The 23,341-nt window shown below is 38.5% G+C and overlaps 1 protein-coding gene across 2 annotated transcripts in view; it reads right to left on the bottom strand.

The window, feature by feature from the left end:
* Positions 1 to 23,341, bottom strand: part of PRR16 (proline rich 16) — a 242,564-nt gene that overhangs the window by 84,819 nt on the left and 134,404 nt on the right. For both annotated transcript variants that reach the window (XM_084628241.1, XM_084628240.1), the window contains exon 2: positions 260 to 1,154. In XM_084628241.1, the coding sequence (XP_084484367.1) occupies positions 396 to 1,154 (759 nt within the window). In that variant the 3' untranslated portion in view covers positions 260 to 395. The remainder of the gene's footprint in view (positions 1 to 259; positions 1,155 to 23,341) is intronic.

Genomic DNA, 23,341 nt, shown 5'->3' with positions numbered 1-23,341 from the left:
AAAGTTTCCTGCACTAAAAAAACTCTTTAGTACTAATTATTCTATTGTCTGAGGAAGACTTAACTTCACCTCTAATTGCTACTGCAGATATGCTGTTTTTGAGATGAACTTTTAACATTGCTTAGAACATAGAGCTGTTCAGCTGCAATCACTTTTAACAGCTTATGACCCATAGGATGCGCATTATACTGGAGCTTTTAATAATGAAATTCTTTGGTGCAAACATGTGACATTGGTGAACAATTTTTTTTGTACTTACCATATGAATTTTATGCCGCTTCGCTGAATACAGGATGTAATATATTTGGGCTTTTTATTGCTTGAGTAGAAAGTGCTCATTACCTATTTGTTTATGTTTATATATAGGAAAAAAACAGTTTTTCAAGTGGCATACATCACACTGTTGTAGTGGTTGACTTTCTCAAGATGGTCTTCTGGGGTTTTGGTGCAGTTTGTGGAGGCACAGTCGCAGGTCTGAGAGGGGGAAAGCTATTACTGGGACTCATTCCCAACCCTCCATTTTCTAGAGGAAATGGAGGAAGAGGGGGAGGAGGTGGCGGTAAAGGAGGACATTGGTGAGGAAGCTTTCCCAGCGTGTGGGCCGGCTCGCTGTGTAAGTGGACCTCCCTGTTTTTAATGTTATACCGAACGTCACAATCAGGGCAATAGCCATGGTACTGCACTTTCTCACTAAATCGTACCCGTTCCCGGGTTCCTGTCTGAGGACACCTGTCTTTATCAGGTCTATGAATCAGAGGATGCATTGGAACTTTGTCCAAGTTACTATTAGGTATACAAAATACATCCCCATTAGGAATCTTGTTTGGTCCTCCTGGTAAACCTCCATTTCGAAGTAGGGTCCCATTAGTCTTTACAGGGTTGGCAGAAGGAACAGGCCTGTGAGGGTCTTCACACTTTACAGGAGTCAACCGTGGTGGAGGTGGTGGTGGATTGGGTTTCCTCAGTACGGTGAGAATGGCAGATGGGTGTGCTGGTGGCTTGATGAGAGGTGCATTAGCACGCACTTTGGCTTTCTCCAAGCTGGACGCTGTTGTGCTGCTTGAGCTGCTGTTCAGCGTGTCAGTTTTGGAACTGTCTGTCATCTCATCCTCCAGCTGCAGGTCAGATGTCAATGTGTCAATCTGGTCAACCACCTACATGGAAATCAGAACACAAACAGTGATAAAGGATCATCACAGTAAAGGCAAACAAACAAAGCTTTATTCACAATCATCTTTATCCCCTTCCTGGAACTGAAACATTTGAATATTCAATTTTATGAACCATTGTTTCTTTTTTCTTCTTATATAAATCTAGTTTATTTTTTTTTAAATATCTGTGGTTAGTCCTCTCATCTGAATACAATGGGATACAATTTTAGTTTCTCTGCAATGAAATTCTGTATTTTTTCTCCAGGGCTTGCCTACCAATAACATGCTGTTTGAACTATAAACCTTCAGTAACACAGTTTGCCTCACAGTGTGGGGGAAGGCTGAATGATTTAACCTCAGTTGTTCAGGATGATTTTTGAATCCAGACCTACTGTAGATGATCTTTTAGGTTTGACCTTTCACAAAATCCAGATTTAAAAACATATCTTGGAATTGGAGATATTGTAAATATATCGTCTAAAGTTAACATACAAGCCTATCTGAACAATTTTTACACAAACTGCTAAAGATTCAAGTAGTGAGTAGCAGCTACCAACTTATCTTGACCACACATTCTCCTTTTGTGACTATTTACTTGAGAGATCTGACTCCCCCTAAACCAAATCTGAAATAGGGTTATTTATAAGATAAAGATATTGTAACTGTTTATTCCTGAAGAGGATAATTCACTCTATTTCATGCATTTTATATTAAGAGGATTCTCTATCTACCATACTTCTAATGCACTTACACTCACTTCCCTAGTATCTAGGTTTTTCTAATCTAGTCTTCTATTTTCCAATTTATGATCATACTTTATATGTTTTGTTTATATATTATGTAATGTTCCTTCTGCTAGGTATACAAAACTTTGTACACTATGATTAAAAGCCCATCCTGAAAAATGCACCTATTCAGATGCTAGTAGAACAAAGGACTGTAATTCAGGTACTTTTGTGAACGATATGTTTCAAAGTGACAATACATTAATTCTGTTGTAATTCTTCAGAAAAGGTTGAAATTCAAGATAATACAGTCATATTTATTACAGCTAGTCTAATTATTCTTTGTGAGTAAATTTACCTGAAGAATTTAGCCCCTTTTCTCTTAAGAATCATTTGGAATTTCTATGGCCTGGTCTACAATTAAAACAGGATTGAAATAGCTACATGGCACTCAGGGGTGTGAAAAATCTACAGCTATGATGACCTAGCCCCCGGTGTAGGTACAGCTAGGTTGACAGAAGAATGCTTCCGTTGAACTAGACACCATCACTCATGGAAATGGAGTTCCTACAGCAACAAAAAAACCTCTTCCATTGCTGTGCATCTACACTAAAGGGTTATAGTACCATAGCTATGTCATCGTAGCTATGCCACTGTAGTGCCCTTAGGGTAAATGTGGCCTATGAAAGTACTTCTATTTCACAATATTTGAATACTATAGGAAAATAACTTGTTAATTAAGAGACAAATTCTTCTCTGTGCTGAAGTCTCAGATTTGGCATCTTGTTTTTTGTGATAAACAAATAAGGACCAAATTCTACCCTCAGAGGTATATATTTACATCAGAAGAATTTGGTTCAGATGAAGATGGAGATGAGATACTATGAAAGGTGCGGCACTTCACCAGCTTCATCACCACCAAGGGGAGAGTATATTATTTCTCTCCCCTATTTGTATTTAGGTAATGCCCAGTGGCCTCAAAATGTAGTTGGATTCCCTTTGTGCTAGTCACTGTACAAACACATAGTAAGAGCCACTTCTTTCTCCAAAGATCCTACAGGGAGAAAAAAAATACATTCCTAACTCCAATTTACACATTGGAACTGAGATTAAGGAGTCATTTAATCTCTTTAAGTCACATAGGGAGTCTGTGACAGAACTGTGACTCTACGAGGATGAATGGGGCACTAGGGCCCTGATAGTGCAAGCTGATCCACACAGGCTCAGTGTAGCTTCACATTGTCATAAATATAAAGGGAAAGGTAAACCCCTTTGAAATCCCTCCTGGCCAGGGGAAAGCTCCTCTCACCTGTAAAGGGTTAAGAAGCTAAAGGTAACCTCGCTGGCACCTGACCAAAATGACCAATGAGGAGACAAGATACTTTCAAAAGCTGGGAGGAGGGAGAGAAACAAAGGGTCTGTGTGTCTGTCTATATGCTGGGTTTCTGCCGGGGATAGACCAGGAATGGAGTCTTAGAACTTTTAGTAAGTAATCTAGCTAGGTATGTGTTAGATTATGATTTTTTTAAATGGCTGAGAAAAGAATTGTGCTGAATAGAATAACTATTTCTGTCTGTGTATCTTTTTTGTAACTTAAGGTTTTGCCTAGAGGGGTTCTCTATGTTTTGAATCTAATTACCCTGTAAGATATCTACCATCCTGATTTTACAGGGGGGGGGGATTTCTTTATTTCTATTTACTTCTATTTTTATTAAAAGTCTTCTTGTAAGAAACTGAATGCTTTTTCATTGTTCTCAGATCCAAGGGTTTGGGTCTGTGGTCACCTATGCAAACTGGTGAGGCTTTTTATCCAACATTTCCCAGGAAAGGGGGGGTGCAAGTGTTGGGAGGATTGTTCATTGTTCTTAAGATCCAAGGGTCTGGGTCTGTAGTCACCTAGGCAAATTGGTGAGGCTTTTTACCAAACCTTGTCCAGGAAGTGGGGTGCAAGGTTTTGGGAAGTATTTTGGGGGGAAAGACGCGTCCAAACAGCTCTTCCCCAGTAACCAGTATTAGTTTGGTGGTGGTAGCGGCCAATCCAAGGACGACGGGCGGAATATTTTGTACCTTGGGGAAGTTTTGACCTAAGCTGGTAAAGATAAGCTTAGGAGGTTTTTCATGCAGGTCCCCACATCTGTACCCTAGAGTTCAGAGTGGGGGAGGAACCTTGACAACATGAGTGTAAGGGTCTTCCTGTATAGAGCAGCTTGGAGAATTGGGCCCAGGAAGAGCCAAGAGGCAAGAGGCAAAGTTTTCTGTGCCAACAAATAACAGCTACAGAACTGAATGATACAACACAGAACAGAGAAGATAGCTAAGCTGTCAGCCAGGGAGAGAACTCAGCCATTAGGCAACTGAAGGCAGGGGGAAGAAAATACATATCTAGTGGCAATCTCCTAACTACCACAGGAGCTGTTCCAGTAAGCAGTGTGGCCAGGGTTGCTTGGAGTGGTAAAAGCATACTGACCCGACTGGTAAAGACCCAACTGGTATTATGCTTGGCTTTGAACAATGTTTAATAACAGATTCAGCAGCTGTGTCAAAATGCCAGGGGGTAGCTGTACGTCTCTTGTGAACACAGAATCCTGCCCATCCCACTTAGTCCCAGTCTCGCTTGCTTCCTATGACCCTTCCCCTCAAAGAGCTTTGGGTGATTGGGGGAATGCAGTAACCAACATGGCCAGTGTAGGCTGGACAAAAGGGGAAGGCTCCTCAGGTGAAGAGGTCAGAGCAGTGCCTCTTGTTATGCAAAGATTAACCAAAAATTTCGCTGACAGAGATTAGCTTAATCAACAACCAAATCTTTCTTGAGCTTGATATGAATATTTTTGGAATTTCAAATATAAAATTCCCAAAGAAGAGGAAGGAAAACACCAAAGCATAAATCGACATGCTGACCAGGTTTTAGCATATATTTCCATACAAATAAATCAAGTAAAACATATATATTTGCCCTCAAATAAACCAGTAAATCACTCTTATTACTTACTGCAAACACATAATTGCTGAAGATTTTTAGTTCAACTGAAAGTGTAGGTTGTTTCTGGAGAATGGCCAAATGCTGAAGTGCTAATGCAACAAGTAGCAGGTTAACAATAATTAGTACATTTTCCAAACCAAAAATCGATGCCAGTTATGATGATTTATTTGCATTGTAATAGTGGCTAGAAGTCCCAATCAGGGATCAGGACTTCATTGTGCTTGGCTCTGTACACACACAATGAAAAGCAGATTCCTGCCAAAAAGCAAATTGTTGCAAACAAATCTGTCCCTCATCACAGTATAATGACAGAGACAAAATTGGTAAGCACCAATTTGAGACCAAAATATTAAAGGTCATATTACACCCTTGGTAGGAGTACACAGTACCAGTTTAAGTACTGTGTACATGGATCAGAGAGCAATAGCAATTAGTGATGGAAAAACCCTTTTAGTTGATTCAGTCTTTCCCCCTGCCAGTGCAAGATTTTCCCCAGGATTCATAGTAAAGCTCAGGCCTAAGTATGCCTCAATTTTAAATGACTTTAAACAGTTTATCTTTTGTCCCTTGGCAAGTGTGTAGTACACACTGGAAATTTTCCTTTTTATAAATGAGGAAGTGGAAAGAAAAGGCACTCAGAATGGCTCTGGAAGAATAGCACAGCTTATCTGCCTTGATTCCTTCCCATAATAAATCATGATTCTGTTCACTGTCATTTTGTTCTGCCTATTTGCCCTGAAAATGAAAATCCAAGTAGGAAAACAGCATGTAGAAAATAGTTGCATCACAGAAGTATCCTGAGACTATGAGCACAATAGAAAATGCAAGTTTGCAACTAGAAACCAATTTCCATTGCAAAAGCAGGTTTTCCTGCTGGAGTAAAAAAAGAAAAAAATGTTTTTAAAGTATGTCTAGTTTACTATGCTGTGTATAGACACTGCACCTGATTCACACCTGTGAGTGGGGGAAAGGTACCTCTCGGCTCCCACGGGGCAGCTATACCAATCCAGCTAGAGAAATCCAGTCCTAGGGAAGGACACATGAGAGCTCCTCTGTTGCCTGCACTCCCTTGTAGTTTTTGTAAGGAGCTGGGAAGAGCTGTGCAGAACTCCATAAGAGTGTTCTTGTTGAAGCTGTCCTGGAGATCTGCCACATCTCCTGGGTGTCTTGGTCAACCCCCCTACTTTCTGGGTTGCCAATACTCAGCTCCCACTTCACTGGGCACATGGAGCTACATGCCTCTGGTGATACTGCACTTCTGTTCTGGTAGGGCTTTCTATCATCAGAGCTCCACAGCCCTGATTCCTGTAGTTAGATCCAAGGATTAAATCAAGTCTGATATCCATGTTATATTTCTCCCTCATAATTGTGTCCTGCAATGAAGCCAAACCTCTGATTACAATATAGTCTACTGGAACAGAAATCTGTATGCTTTCTTAAACTGAGCATTTTGTAACTTCACAATGTGATAAATAGGAAAAGAAGCTGGTCTGCGAAGGTATGTCTACACTTGAAGCCTTGCTCATCCCGTAACTTGAGTTAACTGATCACCGATTATTTATAGTAAGCTAACACTGTAATAAAATTCTAGTGTAGACACTCACAGATGTCTGCTCACAGACATGACTGACGCCAGGATTCAGCCTGCAGTGAGTTGCAACAAGAACAAACAAGTCACTGGTCATGTGCCTCAGATTCCCCCTCTGTAAAATGCGGAGGTGATACTAATCACCTTTGCAAAGCACTTTATATCCACTGATGAAGAGCACCATTGAAGAGCTAGGTAGTATTATTTTTAAGAAGGTACACAATAATTTAAAATTCCCATTTAGAATTGGCATTCAATGTGAATTAAAAGCAAAACTAAAATTCTTATATAAACAAGCCCAGGAAGAGCAAGTGTTTGTTTAAAAATAAATAACTATGATATAGTAATTAGTAAATATATCAAAAATACATATGAATTAAAGCATAGCAGGTAAATAAATGTATTATGATGCTTGGAGAAAATCGTTGTTACAAAAAGAAAAGGAGTACTTGTGGCACCTTAGAGACTAACCAATTTATTTGAGCATGAGCTCACGAAAGCTCATGCTCAAATAAATTGGTTAGTCTCTAAGGTGCCACAAGTACTCCTTTTCTTTTTGCGAATACAGACTAACACGGCTGTTACTCTGAAACCTGTTGTTACAAAAGTTCCTCTTTAAAACACCCAACTAGTCAATTGTAGCACTACTTCTGAAATCCGTCAACAAACAGGGCCAGATTGCGCACCCCTAACTCACCTTGCTCAGCCGTTGATTACAGGAGTAATGGGACTACTCATGTAAGCAATTGTTCGTCAACAAGAATAAGGGTTGCACCAACTGTCTCCTACAGTACAGCATGACCTTACCTAAAGCAAATGTCATTACCGTTGAGTGACTGCTCTGTGTTGTACTAAATTTAACTACTTTCACATACAGTTTGGAGACTGCAATTTTATGGTATTTTTTAAATCTGACTCTCAATCACAAAATGGCCTGCTCAATAGATAAAACAGCAACCATCTGAACTATGGGGGAATGTTCAAAGACAGAGAGATTTGAAAAAGTTAGAGTTCCTGTAGAGAATACCTTTCAAGCATTCGACCTTTCTAATGTCTTAGCCTGTGAAGAAAACTGTAACAAAGACAAATTAAAAGGTCAAACTGGAATATGGTAAATGTTCACAAAAAAGATCAAACAGTAGTTTAAAAGTGCTTCAATATGGCAAAAGTGGGTCCTTAAAGTTTTTTTCTCGCTCCTTAGATTTAATTTCAGTACTGGGAGTCACTGTAGTTACCAGAACTATGACAGAAAGAGAACACGCAAGCTGAAGTGCAAATTGGTGGCTGTAATAGAGAAGTTTCTTGGATTGGATGAGCAAGTGGACACAGTACAGAGAATCAGAGAAGTTGAGGAGCTAATAGACAGCCAGGTTCAGGAAACATCTGTATTCCAGGATAAACGAAGGAATGAGCTGGCCACCATGAAGTCAGAGAGGTGGACTGGCAGTTTGTAACCACCAGAGCCAAGAGGTCACAGTGACATTATACATGGCTGGAGAAAGACAAGGATGGATAGGCTCTGGCCACTGGAGAAAAGAGGACCAGGAGGAATTCTACACAGCTAGCAGTTTCCAATTGATATCGGGTCCTCAACATGGAAACTGGAGGATACCTCTCAAGGTTCAGCTGGCCCAAAGGAACAGTGATGTATTGGACACACCTCTGGATGGCAGTTCAGCACAACCTGTAAGAAAATCAAGCTTGTCCAAAAAGAGTTCTTCAACTGTCCAAGGAAGATAGATGATCCTTATAGGGATTCAATACTCAGAAGAATTGAAAGACCATTCTGCAAGGGACAGACAGAAAACAGGACAGTGTGCTACCTTTCTGAAGTCAAGACATGAGACATTAAGATTGGACAAGCTTCTGAAGTGGATGGGAAAGGATCCACTGGTAATGGCTCATATCAACACTAATGACACTATGTCATGAGATATCTCACAGACAGTAGATGAGTTCAGGGAACTCAGAAGTCTGCTGAAGATGAATGTCCAAGCGATCTTCCTTGAGATCCTTCCTGTCCCATGAGAAACAGAAGACTGAAGATTCTGAAAGGGAATCACTTACTAGTTAAGTGGCATACGGTGGAGATTTTTGTTTTGTGGAACATTGGTCCACCTTCTATGGGAAGGGGTGGGTGTAGTTTGAATGGCCTCCACCTCAGTAGAAGAAGAACCAAACTTTTTGGGGACAGGTTGGCTAGAGTAGTCATGAGGAAATTAAACTAATAACAAAAGGGAAGGGGGGAAAGGGAAGATATGAGCATTCAGCACAAAATCAAGATGTTGAGAACAAAATTAATCAATGAATGAAAGGATATAAAGAAAAAAAAATCTTGAATTGCCTATATACCAATGCTAACAGCCTGGGTAACAAACAAAAAGAACCAGTATTCCTCGTTTATGAGCATAAATTTGACCTAGTTGGTATTTCTGAATCCTGGTGGGAGGATTTCCATAATTGAAATGCTAAAATTAACAGTTCTATCCTATTCAGGAAGTATGGAGTGTGCAGAAGGGGAGAGGGAGTGGCACGCTACACCAAAAATGATATTACCTGTTTCCAAGTCAGTGATAACTCAAAAGAAAATGATCTTGAATGCCGACAGACCTATCTCCTAACAGATAAAGCACAAGATGAGGTACTAGTTGGTGTCTTCTAGAAACCATCAAATCGCATTTGGGAACAGGATGAAACTTCTTACCTATCTACAGTAAAAGCTGTGTTATCCAGCCCTGTACCAACTGGAAAGTTCTTTTAACCATCATTTCTGATCTTCATAGAAAGTCCAGTTTATAGTCTGGTTGGTGCAGGGCCAGACGACTCCCTACCTGTCTCTCCGTGGCTCCCCAGAAGTTGCGACATGTCCCTGATGCTCCTAGGTGGAGAAATGGCCACAAGGGGTTCGGAGTGTGGGAGTGGGTGTGGGGAGCAGGCTCTCGGAGGGAATTTTGGACGCAGAAGGGAGCTTGGAGCAGGGGTACGGGAGGGGTTTTGGGAAGCCACATCTGGGGGGAGGGGGTGCTCACTTTGGGCGGCTCCCAAGTGGCAACCTGTCACTTCTGCTCCCAGGCGGAGACGTACCAGGCGGCTCTGTGCGCTGCCTCCATCTGCAGGCACCACCCCTGCAGCTCCCATTGGCTGCGGTTCCCAGCCAACGGGAGCTGCGGAGCTAGTGCATGGGGCAGGGCAGCGCGTGGAGCCATCTGCTACTCCTCCCGCTAGGAGCGGCCGGGACACGTTGCTGCTTGCAAGGAACTACCCGAGGTGAGCACCCCCCAAATCCCGCATCACAAAACCTCTCCCACACCCCAACCCTCTGCCCCAAATCCCCTCCGATACCCAAACTCCCTTCCAGAGCCCGTGACCCGCATTCCCTCTTGTGTCCCAAACCCCTGCCCCGCATTCACACTCCCTCCCTCTTAGTTAACCAGAATTTTTCACTTACGGGTAGGAAAAATAAATCTGCCTGATAATGTGGGCCTCCAGTTTGAATGACATATGCTGGAGGTCTCATGCTGCCAGTACTAAAACTTCCTTGGAATTTCAAAACATTATAGATGACAATTCCCTAACTCATGAAGTGTTGCGTCCAACATGGGGGAATTCTATATTAGTGCCCATCTTGACAGATAAGGAAGAACTGATAACAGAAATAAAGATTAATGGTAACTTAGGTACAAGTGATCATGACTTCAACACCTTGGTAATGTGCAAACAGAATAAAATCCAGACCAGTGAGAGAAACACACATGGTGCTTTAAAAGGGCCAGTTTCACAAAGCTGAAAACAATTATGAGCCAAAAATTATTAGATCCTTGATTGTGGTTTTGAGACTTTTTGGGAAGAAGGCCATATTGGTTAAAAAACATGACCTTGTTTAGAGGGGAAGTGAAGGCAGCTATAAAAAAGTAATATATAACAAATGGAAAAAAAGGGAAGTTGATCGTAAATAATATAAATCAGAAACTAGGAATTGTAGAAATTTGGTAAAGGAAACACAAGAAGAAACCTATGGCCAGTTGATTTAAGGACAGTAAGAAGGAGTTTTTTTAAAGTATATTAGGATCAAAAAGAATCCTAACAATGGTACTGGCCCATTACTAGGTGGAAATGATAGAATTATCAATAATAATGCAGAAAAGGCAGAATGTTCAATAAATATTTCTGTTCTATGTTTGGGAAAAAAACAGATAATGTAGTCATATCATATGATAACACTTTTTCCATTCAACTTGTATATCAAGAGGATGTTAAACAGCAGCTACTAAATTTAGATGTTTTTAAATCAGCAGTGTTTCAAAAGAGGGGGCTGAGGAGTTTGCTGAGCCATTAATGTTTATTTTCAATAACTCCTGGAGCACTAGGGAAGTTCAAGAAGACTGGAAGAAAACTAATGATGTGCCAATATTTAAAAAATGGTAAATGGGATGACCTGGGTAATTATAGACCTATCAGTCTGACATTGATTGTGGTCAAGATAATGGAGCAGTTGATACGAGACTTGACCAATATAAAATTGCAGGAGGGCAATTTGATTAAAGCCAATTAACATGGCTTTTACAGAAAATACATTCTGTCAAACTAACTTGACAACTTCTTTTGATGAGATTACAAGTTTGGTTGATGTAATATACTTAGATGCCTGCAAAGCATTTTTCATTAAAAAACTTGGAAGATATAAAATTTAGCTGGTACATATTAAGTGGATTAAAAGCTGGCTGATACGTCTCACAATATCACTATAAATGGGGCACTATCAGTGAACAAATGTGTTTCTAGTGGGGTCCCAAAGAGATCAGGTTTTGGCCCTACTCTCTAACATTTTTATTAATTATCTGGAAGAAAACATAAAATCATCACTGACAAAGTTTGCAGATGACACAAAAATTGGGGGAGTGGTAAATAATAAAGAGAACAGATCAGGACTGCTTGGTAAACTGGGCGAAATCAAATGATATGCATCTTAAAATGGCTAAATATAAATCTAGGAACAAAGAACATAAGAATATAAGAATATAAATCATACATACAGGATGGTGGACTCTACCCTGGGAAGAAGTTACCCTGGAAAAGATTTGGGAGTTGTGGATAAGCAGTTGAACATATACTCTCAGTGGGATTCTGTGGCCAAAAGGGCTAATGCAATCCTTGGATACATAAACAGGGGAATCCTGAATAGATGTCGAGAGGTTATTTTACTTCTGTATTTAGACCACTACTGGAATACTGAATCCAATTCTGGTGTCCTCAACTCAATAAACTGGAGACAGTTCAAAGAAAAGATGCAAGAATGACTGAAGCATTAGAAAATCTGCTTTATAGTGATAGACTCAAGGAGCTCCATCTATTTAGTTTAACAAAGAGAAATTTCAGGGTTGACTTGATTACAGTCCATGAGTACATACACCAGGAACAAATATTTGATAATGGGCTCTTCAATCTAGCAGAGAAAAGTTTATCACAATCCAATGGCTGGAAGTTGAAGCTAGACAAATTCAAACTGGAAATAAAGCATAGTGGTGTTTTTTTTTTGTTTTGTTTTTTTAACAGTGAGTAATTAACCATGGATCATGCCATATCCTCCATCACTGACAATTTTTAAATCAAGATTGGATGTTTTTCTAAAATATCTGCTCTAGGAATTATTTTGGGGAAGTTCTATACCCTGTGTTATCCAGGAGATGAGCCTAGATGATGACAATGGTCCCTTCTAGCCTTGGAATCTATGGAATCATTACTGCTGTTTTCTGACTGAACTGGATAAAAATATCTGGGACATTGCCCTCATGCCAGAACACATTCAAACATTGTTTTTCTTGTTTAGAAGGTGCAAAAGATTTTCATGGAGTTTTACAGACAATTAAAGTGACAGGCCCCTGCCCCAAGGATCTTTGAGTCAAAATTTGACAGAGCAAAGAATGATAATAAACAAAAAAAAAAAGGAGGGGGGGAAGGGGGCAGGGGAAATAGATGGTTCCAACAATGACAACTGTGCTTAATGTTTTGAGTGGTACTTGTTAGCGCATGTCTGGATTTTGTTTTACTATAAATTAGTTAAATAAGTCAAAGTTTTGAATGGTGTTTGGAATGAAGGACAAAGAAGAAGTCAATGATTAAAGGCTCAGCAAAGGAAGTGAGTTGGGAGGAGAATGGAGGCTGCACATTAAACTGTAGCAGGGAGGATAAGGAAGGCATAGGATCCATGTGGGGAAAGGCATGTAGCCTTGGGAGAGAAAGAGACAAAGGAAGCAACAAAAGATGTTGCACTTATAAACTGTGGGTCACAAGTGGGGGAGTGAAGGATGCTAGATGTGATGTAGGTTAGGTGGTACTGTAAAAAGCCTCAAAAGGTAGAGGTGAAAAGTATAAAAAGAAACCAGAGGTGAATGAGTGACATGCTTGGAGTGGTGGGTGAAGACAAAGATTGTTAGGTAAGTATATTGGATAGATTTGATGACCACAATGTAACACTGGGGGAAGCCATAGAAATCATTTGCAGTAACCTACATCACCAGAAGGATTCTATAGCTATTGACCATGAGGATTAAGGAATGGTACACGGAAGACTTGGAAGTCGGGGAAGGAAAAGGGCGGCTAACAGATAATAGTCCTTCTCTATACTACAGCTTATGCTGGCATAATTTCTGTCACTTAGGGCTTGTCTACATTACCTGCAGGATTGATGGGCAGTGATAGATCCAATGGGGGTCGATTTATCAAGTCTAGTCTAGATGTGATAAATCAACCACCGAGTGCTCTCCTGTCAACATCCAGTACTCACCAGAGTGAGAGGCGCAGGTGGAGTTGATGGGAGAGCGTCCTCAGTTGATTTACCACAGTGAAGACTCCGTGGTGAGTAGATCTAAGTATGTCGACTTCAGCTACATTATTCACGTAGCTGAAGTTGCGTAACTTAGATCGATCCCTCCTCAGTGTAGACCAGACCTCAGAGTGTGAATTACCCTCCTCTCCTGCCGCCCCCTGAGCAACATAAATTAGGCTGGCATAAGCACTAGTCTGATGCTCGTAGTGTTTTTTATGCCAACAGGAATACATAGGATTATGAATACGTAACAGGATTACAAATATGGTACAGCTGCACTGCTACAGTGCTGTTAGTGTAGATAGTTTTGAGCATGTTGAATTGCAGTAGGTGGCTAGACTTCCAGGAAGAACTGAGAGAAAGATAACTGAAGATGCAAGGTGGAGGGTCTGGAGCAGAGAGGTATTGAGAAGTCATTATTATTCTTGCATTTTTGTGGAGACTTAGTCACTGTGTTATTCATAATTACAGGGGTAAATTAGTACTTTATTTAAGAAGAAATTTATAGTAAAAATGTAAACCTATTATTCTTATGCCCACTTTGATCATTAAATTAAACACATTTTTACATTGTGATTCGCATGAAATTTTGCATGCCTTGCTATGCAAATAGGGTTACCATGCTTCCCTGCATTTCTAGAGAAATTGAGTCCACATTTTGGGATCAACATCCAGCGGTGACATATGTCTGGAAAACACTCGCTAGCAAACACATCATCATGCTATAAGTGGAATATACTCAGCATGGTATAATGACAAGGGCAAGCTTTCACATTATAACAAGAAAGAAAGCAGACAGAATAGCAGATGATGTGGAGATGCAGGGAAACAATAAGTACATATGGGAAGTTAAAAAATGGTAACAAAATTTGAGCAAAACAAACTAAGACTACAAGCTAAAGCTCACAGCAATGGGAGGGGAATAGGCAGAGATCATTCCAAATTTCCATCCCTGTGGTCTCTAACTGGTATCACAGTAGAGAATACTTGGAGCAACACTTTCTAATCTTTCTTAAGGTTACTGGAGCAGATTAATAGAAGATTAGATTTGAAGATTTTCAAAAATGGGTGTGTAAAGGAGGCACCTAAATCCATATTTAGGCACCTAAATAAGTGGTCTGATTTTCAAAAATACTAAGTACCCAATATCTCTTACGGACCTCGACAGAAGCTGTTGCACACTCAGCAGTGTTGAAAATTAAGGTGGAGGAAGCACTTGGATTGTTTAATGGATAAACAGAGCAAGCAGACGATGAGGAGCCTTCTCTCGATGGAATTTTAACGTTTTGGAATTAATGTAATCCTAAAAAGAATACTACTATTTTAGAATGGCACCAATTCTTGTCTGATCCTCACTTCAGAGCACAAAGGATTACAGATATGTAACAGATTTGAGGCACAAGTAGGAAACTGAGTTTGGTATGATAATTATGAGTTATGATATGGTAATGGACAAAACTGAATTCAACAGGATTGGCAAAAAGTTAAAAGAAAGGCAACTATGGAATACTGATTTGGGTTAGAGACATTTACTGGGCTTCAGAAACAAAAAACTTCAAAGAGAGATCATGTCTGGGAAAAGCACCAAGAAGGTAGTAAAACAAACATGGCTTGTGATCATGTACAATGATACCACACACATAACCGATGCTAAAAACGATATTTGTCATTTAAAACGCATCCAATACAAACCTGTCCAGCATTTGGGGTCATTTGTCACACATGTGGAAAGTCATACCCTCATCCACAAAATGCAGAAAAACAAACCTATTGCAGAGTGAAGTTTCTGGCTGAAATAGACTGTCAATTTGTGGTCTTTCCAGGGACCTTATCAAGGCACTACATAAGTGACGTAACTAAACTAGCAAAATTTGCATCTCATGCTCTATTTGAAGAATGTTTTTATAAAATTCTAATTTGATGTTTTACTAGCATGTCTTCAGAATGATTTTAGACTCACCCTGCATAAGACTAGTGGCATATGGTGGATGTAGGATACAATCTGAAGAAGTCACCCTCACAGCAGGAACAGCCAAGGGAAAGATCAGTCTATATTTTTCATTACTAAGGTTTCTAAAACAGCACTATCAGGTAGGGAAACTTACACTGAGTTTATCTTTATTGAAATAACAAGAACAGTATATAATGATGCCGCTACCACAAGAGAAGAATTAATTGCACAACATCCAGACATCTTCAAGGAACTAGCACAGTTCTATGGAGCACATCATATACACAAAGACTCCGCAGTTACCCCTGATAAATATGTGGATTCAGAAATATACCATTTGCTGTGTCACACACAGAGATGGTCTCAAATATTTGGATATAGTCCTGCACCTTGAGTTAGCAGCTTATTCATAACCTTAGAAATAGAAATTTAAAAAATATGCCTGGATCCCAGAGACCTAATAAGGCCATGAAAACTTAGCATTACCATTCCGACATAAATGGATGTTCATTGAAGAGAAGCTGGAAAAAAGCCTATTCCACATCCTAAAGGAAAAGGTTTGATATTGGCAAGTCATACAATACAAGGAGTCATCTGATCTGCTCCTTTAATACCCCATATGACACAGGCAAATTTCTCTGTCTACCCTTCGCAATACAGTCTGCCAGGGAAGCCTTTTAACAACAAAAACAAAAAGTCATGAAGCATTAAGAAATATTGCAAAAGTTTACGTCATAATGAACAAGATGATTCTAGCTGCAACCACAAAAAAGGAGAGGTTTTTTTTAAAAAATAAGCATCAAACTAAGTAGAAATCTAACAGCAGCAGTGTAATAGCCCCCTGGCTATGAGAACTGATGTAGCCTAGAAAGACAGGCTTAAAGGATTTTTGCCATAAAAAAACAGCTGTTTCAAAAGCCCAACTAAAATACCAGAGTCGTCATTCAGTGTAAAAAAACAAAAAATTCTCACTCCAGATCCTGTGTGGAATATTCAAGTCTTATCATATATGACAAAATAATACTGAGTCATTAATTTCTAGGAAATATAGAGGATTAACCTGATTTGCATGACATTTGGCCTAATAATACTAACATTTTTATCCTCCCTCAGGGAACTTACTAATGCAATGATTTTTTAAGTAGTTCTCCATGTATTACCAGACCAAAAGCAAAACTCTGTATTAGCTGTGTATTGCAACATTTAAGACGCAAATCTAGATAAGGTTTTCAATCTGCCGTCTCCCCAATTCCAGAATTTTCACTAAGCTTAAATAGTTGTCAAAACGTAAGGCTAAAGAATCAATGTATGCATTTGAATAGCATATGTGACCTGTACTTCTTTGGACAGCAATGCTAATTAAGAGCTTCTCAATTACTCTTTCCAAGAATAGCACATGAATCTGGCACAGCAGGTTCTGAACAACAACAAAAGATTTACAAGTGACAAAAAACAAACAAACAAACAAACCACACACGCTTTCCAAGGCTTTTAAGTACTGGAAAAAGGAAGTGAGATAATGTGCATTAAAACATGTTGGGAGTAAATTTCCATAACATTTGCAATATAACTTGCAGTCAGAATAATTCAGTTTTACGGGAAATCAGCAATTTTCATATAATTAAGCTCATGTTAATTGGAACCATCTTGAATTTCCATAATGTGCAGAAATTATCATATTTGTTTTTCTCATTCCGTTCATTACAGAGTAGCTATAGTTTGAATGAATGGTAGAGGTCATGAAAAGAAGAGCTTAACAGAAGAACATCTGAATGACTATCTGGAAACAACCCAATAGGTTATCCAATTGTTTGTCCTGTCTCTAAGTGACCAATATATGGCAATTCAGAGGAAACCATACAGCTGCTGTAACATTTCATTGGGGAAAATTTCTTGCTGGGCTTAGCTGGTGACAAACTTTATCTTTGAAGCATGAAGACTGCTAAGTTGCAATGTTTTTATATTAGCCAGTGTAATTGCAGACAAGGAAATAAAAGCAATAATTTTTAGAATGGAGGTTTGCATGCAAAATTTTGCATCAGCTGCATCTATATTTGCATGTGCAATTAAATTAATTTGCACAAATCAAAGGGTTGCAAACAAATTGTTAGTCAACTGGTTAGTCAACTATCTACCTAGCAATCCAAATTGCACATGGGCGCAAAACTGCAAAGGTATTTTTGAATAAAGGCTATTCTTGTAAAAATTGTGGCCCTAAATATTGGATCTGTTATGCAAATTGCCTCAATAATAACCCATGGCAATGAGTTCCATAAGTTAATTATGTTTCATACTCAGTATTAGATTAGCACTGACTTGAGCCAGACACAACAATGTGTGTTTCAGCTTCCTTGCGCAACCAATTCATCCAATATTGCTTACTGAAGAGTCTCTCTTGAACACTGCTACTGAACAATGCCAAACTGCAGTGTTTAATTATTATCTTCAGAGTGATTATATCCATCCACAAATGAAAAGTAATATGGATTTACATTCTCTCTTTTTCTCCCCAGACATTTGTTTTAGCCCAGTGGTTTTCCACCTGTGGTCTGCGGGGGTCCGCAGACTATGTCTAAGATTTGCAAAGGGGTAACCACTGTTACCCCTTTGCAAACCACCGTTTCAGTATTTCCAGTGACGTCCATTTATAAAGGTAGAGTCTCTATCTACCTAATCTAGAGAGTTTAACTAATACATCTGTGACAATGGTTATGGGGATGCACTCAAAACTCAAAAAAATCAGCATTTCAGAACATAATCATGATTTAAGAATGATTAAATTCTGATTTCAGGGGTCATTTGGATAATCAGAGTAGATCAGCAGAAGATATTTTTCTTTCCAAAGTTTATTATAAGCACTGAGATAGATTCAGCCTGGTGTTACATTGGTTTATCCCAGTTTAAACCTTGGTGCAAGACCTGCTGGCAAAAAGTCCACTGAGGAATTAGGTAGAAATCCAAAGGGAAATCAGTGCCTGTCCCACCTTGGAGTGGATAAAGAACAGAGGGCCTTGCTGGGCTGGGAGGCGTACAGCACAGTACATCAGATAATCTTGTCCGCTGTAAAAAAGTGCTTTGCTTGCAGCAGGTTCCAAAAGTCATTTTGTTTAAAAAGAAAAAATCCAGGGGTCATATTGTTTCACATACAGCTCTTCCCGCATCTGAGAAGATGCGGGACAGGGGGGAGAGAGTGGGACGGGACGTCAGGTTCCTCATTAACACTAGCCCTCTTCTCAGTGGGGCCCCCTCCTCTGGCCAGGGTCTGTGTGTTGGCAAGAGAGAGTCATATTTCCAAGTATTTAAAATGTGGAAAGAAAAGTTCACTCTAGTCCCAAACTCAGAATAAAAAGTGCCAGCTAAGGATCACATTTCCCAACAGTTAAAAAACTGTTCAAAATGAAAATAATTTGGCTATTTATAAGTCACAGAAACATGTAAAACCTATAGAACTATGAATGCAGAAAGCTTTTTGAATTTGGCTTTTCCTTATCAGTTTGTGAAGGTTTCACTTTTTGTTTTTAGAGAACATATATATCAAACAACACTCCTCTATTTGCATATGTGTTGTAGTAAGTTTAAAAGAACCTGCTGTCTGTTATAGCGTTTTTCTTCTGAAAACCAACAAAAAGGTTTTGTTTTTTTCTTAAATAGCTTTGAACTGAAAAATGAAATTTGATTAGTCCATGTGATTTCACCATTTCTTGTATTTTTTCTAATAAAATGCTGTAAAACTGCCAATATTTAGCATTGAAATGTGGCTTTTGAACATGTATTGTACTTTGTTTGAAAATGCTTTCTGCATATGTTTGAAATAGCTAAATATGGCTCATGTGATAAAAAATTCTTAACAATTTGCATAAATTTACATCATAAGATTCAAGTAAATATTAGATTTAGTCCCTAGTCATGAAATGTATTTATGTAATCTGTGCATGTAGAAATATATTGACATATATGCATCCAAACTATTAAAGTTCACCGTGTTGACTCAGATTCCCGTATGGTGATTTTTACCCTTAAAGAAATATTTCATCCCCATTCAAAACAAAAAAAAATATTTTCTTGAAAGGCATTTAGATACCACGGTGGCACCTTAGAAATACATACAATAGAAAGATTAAAAATTTTAGAACATAAATTAATGTGGCTCTCTATAATCCCTTCAGTATTGAATGTCCCTCAATGAGTTTTCTGATGAGTACATCAATACTCAAATACATAAATGAGTACACTGAAGTTACTTTGTAGTGAAGGAACATTATGAATTAGCTGATAGTCTACTCACAGTCTATGACATTAGGTTCTTATCTCATTGACAGGAACGTTAGCCAGGACTAAGCAGTGCAAAATGTTTCTTCCAAAACCTTTTTTGCCAAAAATTGCAGATTTGGGTTAACCAAAACCTTTTGCCAATTCATGTTGAATTTGCTGTTTGGGGGGCTTTATTTAGCAGAACAAATACTCTGAAAAATCAAAATTTTTTGACCTTTTCAAAATCAAGTAGTTTTATTTTTACTCAAAATTATTTTTATTAAGAAATATATTTCAATTTCATTAAAAATAACCATTTTAAAAAGCTTGAAAACTAAATAATGTATTTTGTTTTGGGTGACAAAACATTTAGTTCAATCCCAATCTTTTTTCTTTGGTTCACTAAATGTTTTAAAATGTTTTTGTTTTGCAACAGACCCAAAGTGATTTCTCCCCTCTATTTTTCAGAACAGGCACCAAACCAAAAAGTCAACTATTTGCACAGCGGAAGCCAAAACACTGTGGTTATTTCCTAAAAGTGCTCTAGGATGTTTAATTCTACTTGTTCAACACTACTGTTTAAATACCCTTTTGTGATAAGTCCAAATGTAGAATCAGTTTAATGGTGATACATCTTCTCTCTGGAGACTATATTCTAGCCCTTTGGATTCAGAGATTTAATAGTAATAGGGGAGAAAATCACTGTCTCTAAGCTTGAGGTGATATCGAAGTATAGATCTCCCTTTTCCATAGAGAACAATTTAACAATGCAGCATCACTTCTTGCACTGTACTGCAGTGTTAGCATTGAACAGAATCTGTGAATCTAAGTCCAGAAGAGACAATATGACCATCTAGTCTGACTCCCTGTATAACACAGGCTACATAGAACTTGCCCAAAATAATTCTTAGAGCATATCTTTCACAAAAACATCCAATCTTGATGTAAAAATTGTCAATGATGCAGAATCCACCAGAACCATTTGTAAATTTTCCAGTGGTTAACTACTCTCACTGTTAAAAATCTGCACCTTATTTCCAGTCTGAATTTGTTTAGCTTCAACTTCCAGCCATTGAATGTGTTTTACACTTTTCTCTACTCGATTGAAGAGCCCACTTTTGAATATCTGTTTCTTGTGTAGGTACTTACCAACTGTAATCAACCCCTCTCTTAACCTATTTGAACTACTTGAGTCTATCACTATAAGGCATGTTTCTTAATCTTTTAATCATTCTCGATGCTCTTCTCTGAACCATTTCCCATTTTTCAATATCCTTCTTGTACTGTGGGGACCAGAACTGGACACAGTATTCCAGAAGAAGTCACACCAGTGCCAAATACAGAGGATTAAAATAACCTCTCTATTTCTACTCAAGATTCCCCACTTTATGTATCGCAGGACCACATTAGCTCTTTTAGCCATAGTGTCACACTGGGAGCTCATGTTCAGCTGATTATCAGTGATGATTTTGTGTTTTCTTTCAGGTCACTCATAAAGAAGTTAAATAGCAAAGGGCCAAGAAACTATCCCTGCAGGACCACGCTGGAAACAGACCCACTTGATGAGGGATTCCCCATGTACAGGTACCTTTTGAGACCTATCAGTTATCCAGTTTTTAATCCATTTAATGTTTACTATGTTAATTTTATATTCTAGTTTTTTAATCAAAACGTCAGGCTGCACCACATCAAAAGCCTTACAAATTCCTAAGGATATTATGTCAACACTATTACCTTTATCAGGCAAATTTGTAACCTCATCAAAGAAAGATAACAAGTTAGCTTGACAGGATCTACTTTCCATAAATCAATGCTGATTTGCATTAATTACATTACCCTCTTTAATCTTATTAATCAAGTCCTGAATCTGCTGCTGCATTATCCTCCCCAGAATCAATGTCAGGCTGACAGGCCTAACACTATCTGGATCATCTTGTATGCCCTTTTTAAAAATTATCATATTAGCTTTTCTCCAGTCTTCTGTAACTTCCCCACTGCTCAAAACTTATTGAAAATCAACATTAATGGTCCAGCAAACTCTTCAGTCTGCACTTTTAAAACTCTTGGATGCAAGTTATCTGGACCAGCTGACTTACAAATATCTAACCTTAGTAGCTTTTGTTTAACATCCTCCACAGATACAAGTGGAATGGAAAGAGTATTATCACCATATATTATGAGACAGCATCATCTGTTTTTCCCAAATACAGAACAGAAATGTTTATTGAACAATTCTGCCTTTCTGCATTATTACTGATAATTCTACCATTTCCATCTGGTAATGGACCAATGCCATTGTCAGGATTCTTTCTGTTCCTAATATATTTAAAAAACTCTTTCTTGTTCTCCTTAACTCTGCTGGATAGAGATATCTCCTTGTATCCCTTGGCTTTCCTTATCAATTTTCTACAATTTGTAACTTTTGATTTATATTCATTACTATTAACTTTCCGTTTCCTCCATTTGTCATATTTATTATTTATAGCTGCCTTCACTTCCCCTCTAAAACAGATTTTTTTTTTTAAAACCAGCATAGCCTTCTTTCCTAACTGTGGCTTTTTGGGCATCTAGTAAAGTGTTCTTAAATGATTCCCAATTATCATAAACTTTTTTCTGATTAAGCTCCCATAATAGTTTTCAGCTTTGTGAAACTGGCCCTTTTAAAGCATTAAGTTACGTTATATTGCTGATCTGAACTCTATTTTGCCTGCACATTATACATTTGATCAAGTCATTATCATTTGTACCTTAGCTCCCATTATCTTTTAGTTCTGTGATCCATTCCTCTTTATCTGTTTGGACAAGGTCTAATACAGAATTCCCCCATGTTGGCTGCAGTTCTTTTTGAGTTAGAAAATTTTCAGACTATAAATACTGTTTAGAAATTCCAAGGATTATTTAGTACTGGCAGCATGAGACCTTCAACATATGTCAGTCAAATTGAAGTCTCACATGATAACACATTTTCCTAACACATTATAGATAGGTGCATAAGGAGGTGGTCATCATTCTCTTCTATAGTGTGATTTGGTGGTCTGTAGCAGATGCCAACTAGTATCCCATCTTATACTTTCTCTGTTAGGACATCAATCAATAAGCATTCAAGATTATTTTCTTCTGAGTTATCAGTGACTTGGAAACAGGTAATGCCATTTTTTATGTAGAATGTCATTCCCCCATCCCTTTTGCCCCGTTGATGCTTCGTAAACAGGCTATATCTATGGATTTTAACATTTCAATTGGAGGACTCATTCCACCAGGTTTCAGTGACGCCAACTAGGTCGAATTTATGCTAATAATGAAAACTTCCAATTCCTCGTTTGCTACCCAGGCTCCTAGCATTAGTGTATAAGCAATTCAAGAATTTCTTCTTTTCATATTCTTTTGATCCTTGATTAATTTTGTTTGACATCTTGATTTTTGTGCTGATAGCTTCTCTTTTAACCCTCTTTTTTTTTAATTAATTTAATTCTCTCCTGACTGCTCTAACCAGCTTGTCCCCAACGAGATTCTTCCCCCTTTTACTGAGGTGGAGAATATCAGTTCAAATCCCGATATGAGACATGAATTTACAATCTGCTGGGATAGAGGCATAAGAGTTATCTTCTGAGCTACAGTGACACCTGATAATAACAAGGTTATAGTAAAGCTATGTGAAACAGGTTATAGCTTGGCAGAGATTCTTGCAAACAACTCCTTTCTTTTAATTCACATGGGTTTACCCTACAACCCCCAAATATTCATACAATCCATCAAGTTTCACTTTTAATTCTGAATTTGAACACATCCTAATATTTAAAGCAATGCTTAGACAAAATTACTGTTTCTCTTCTGGTTTCACAGAGATTTTGCTTCTCTACAAAAGAAAC

Source organism: Lepidochelys olivacea, assembly GCF_965140295.1.
Source record: "Lepidochelys olivacea isolate rLepOli2 genome assembly, chromosome: 5".
Classification (NCBI taxonomy): domain Eukaryota; kingdom Metazoa; phylum Chordata; order Testudines; family Cheloniidae; genus Lepidochelys; species Lepidochelys olivacea.
Note: the sequence above shows the minus strand (reverse complement) of the source record. Positions and strands in the feature narration are given on the sequence as shown.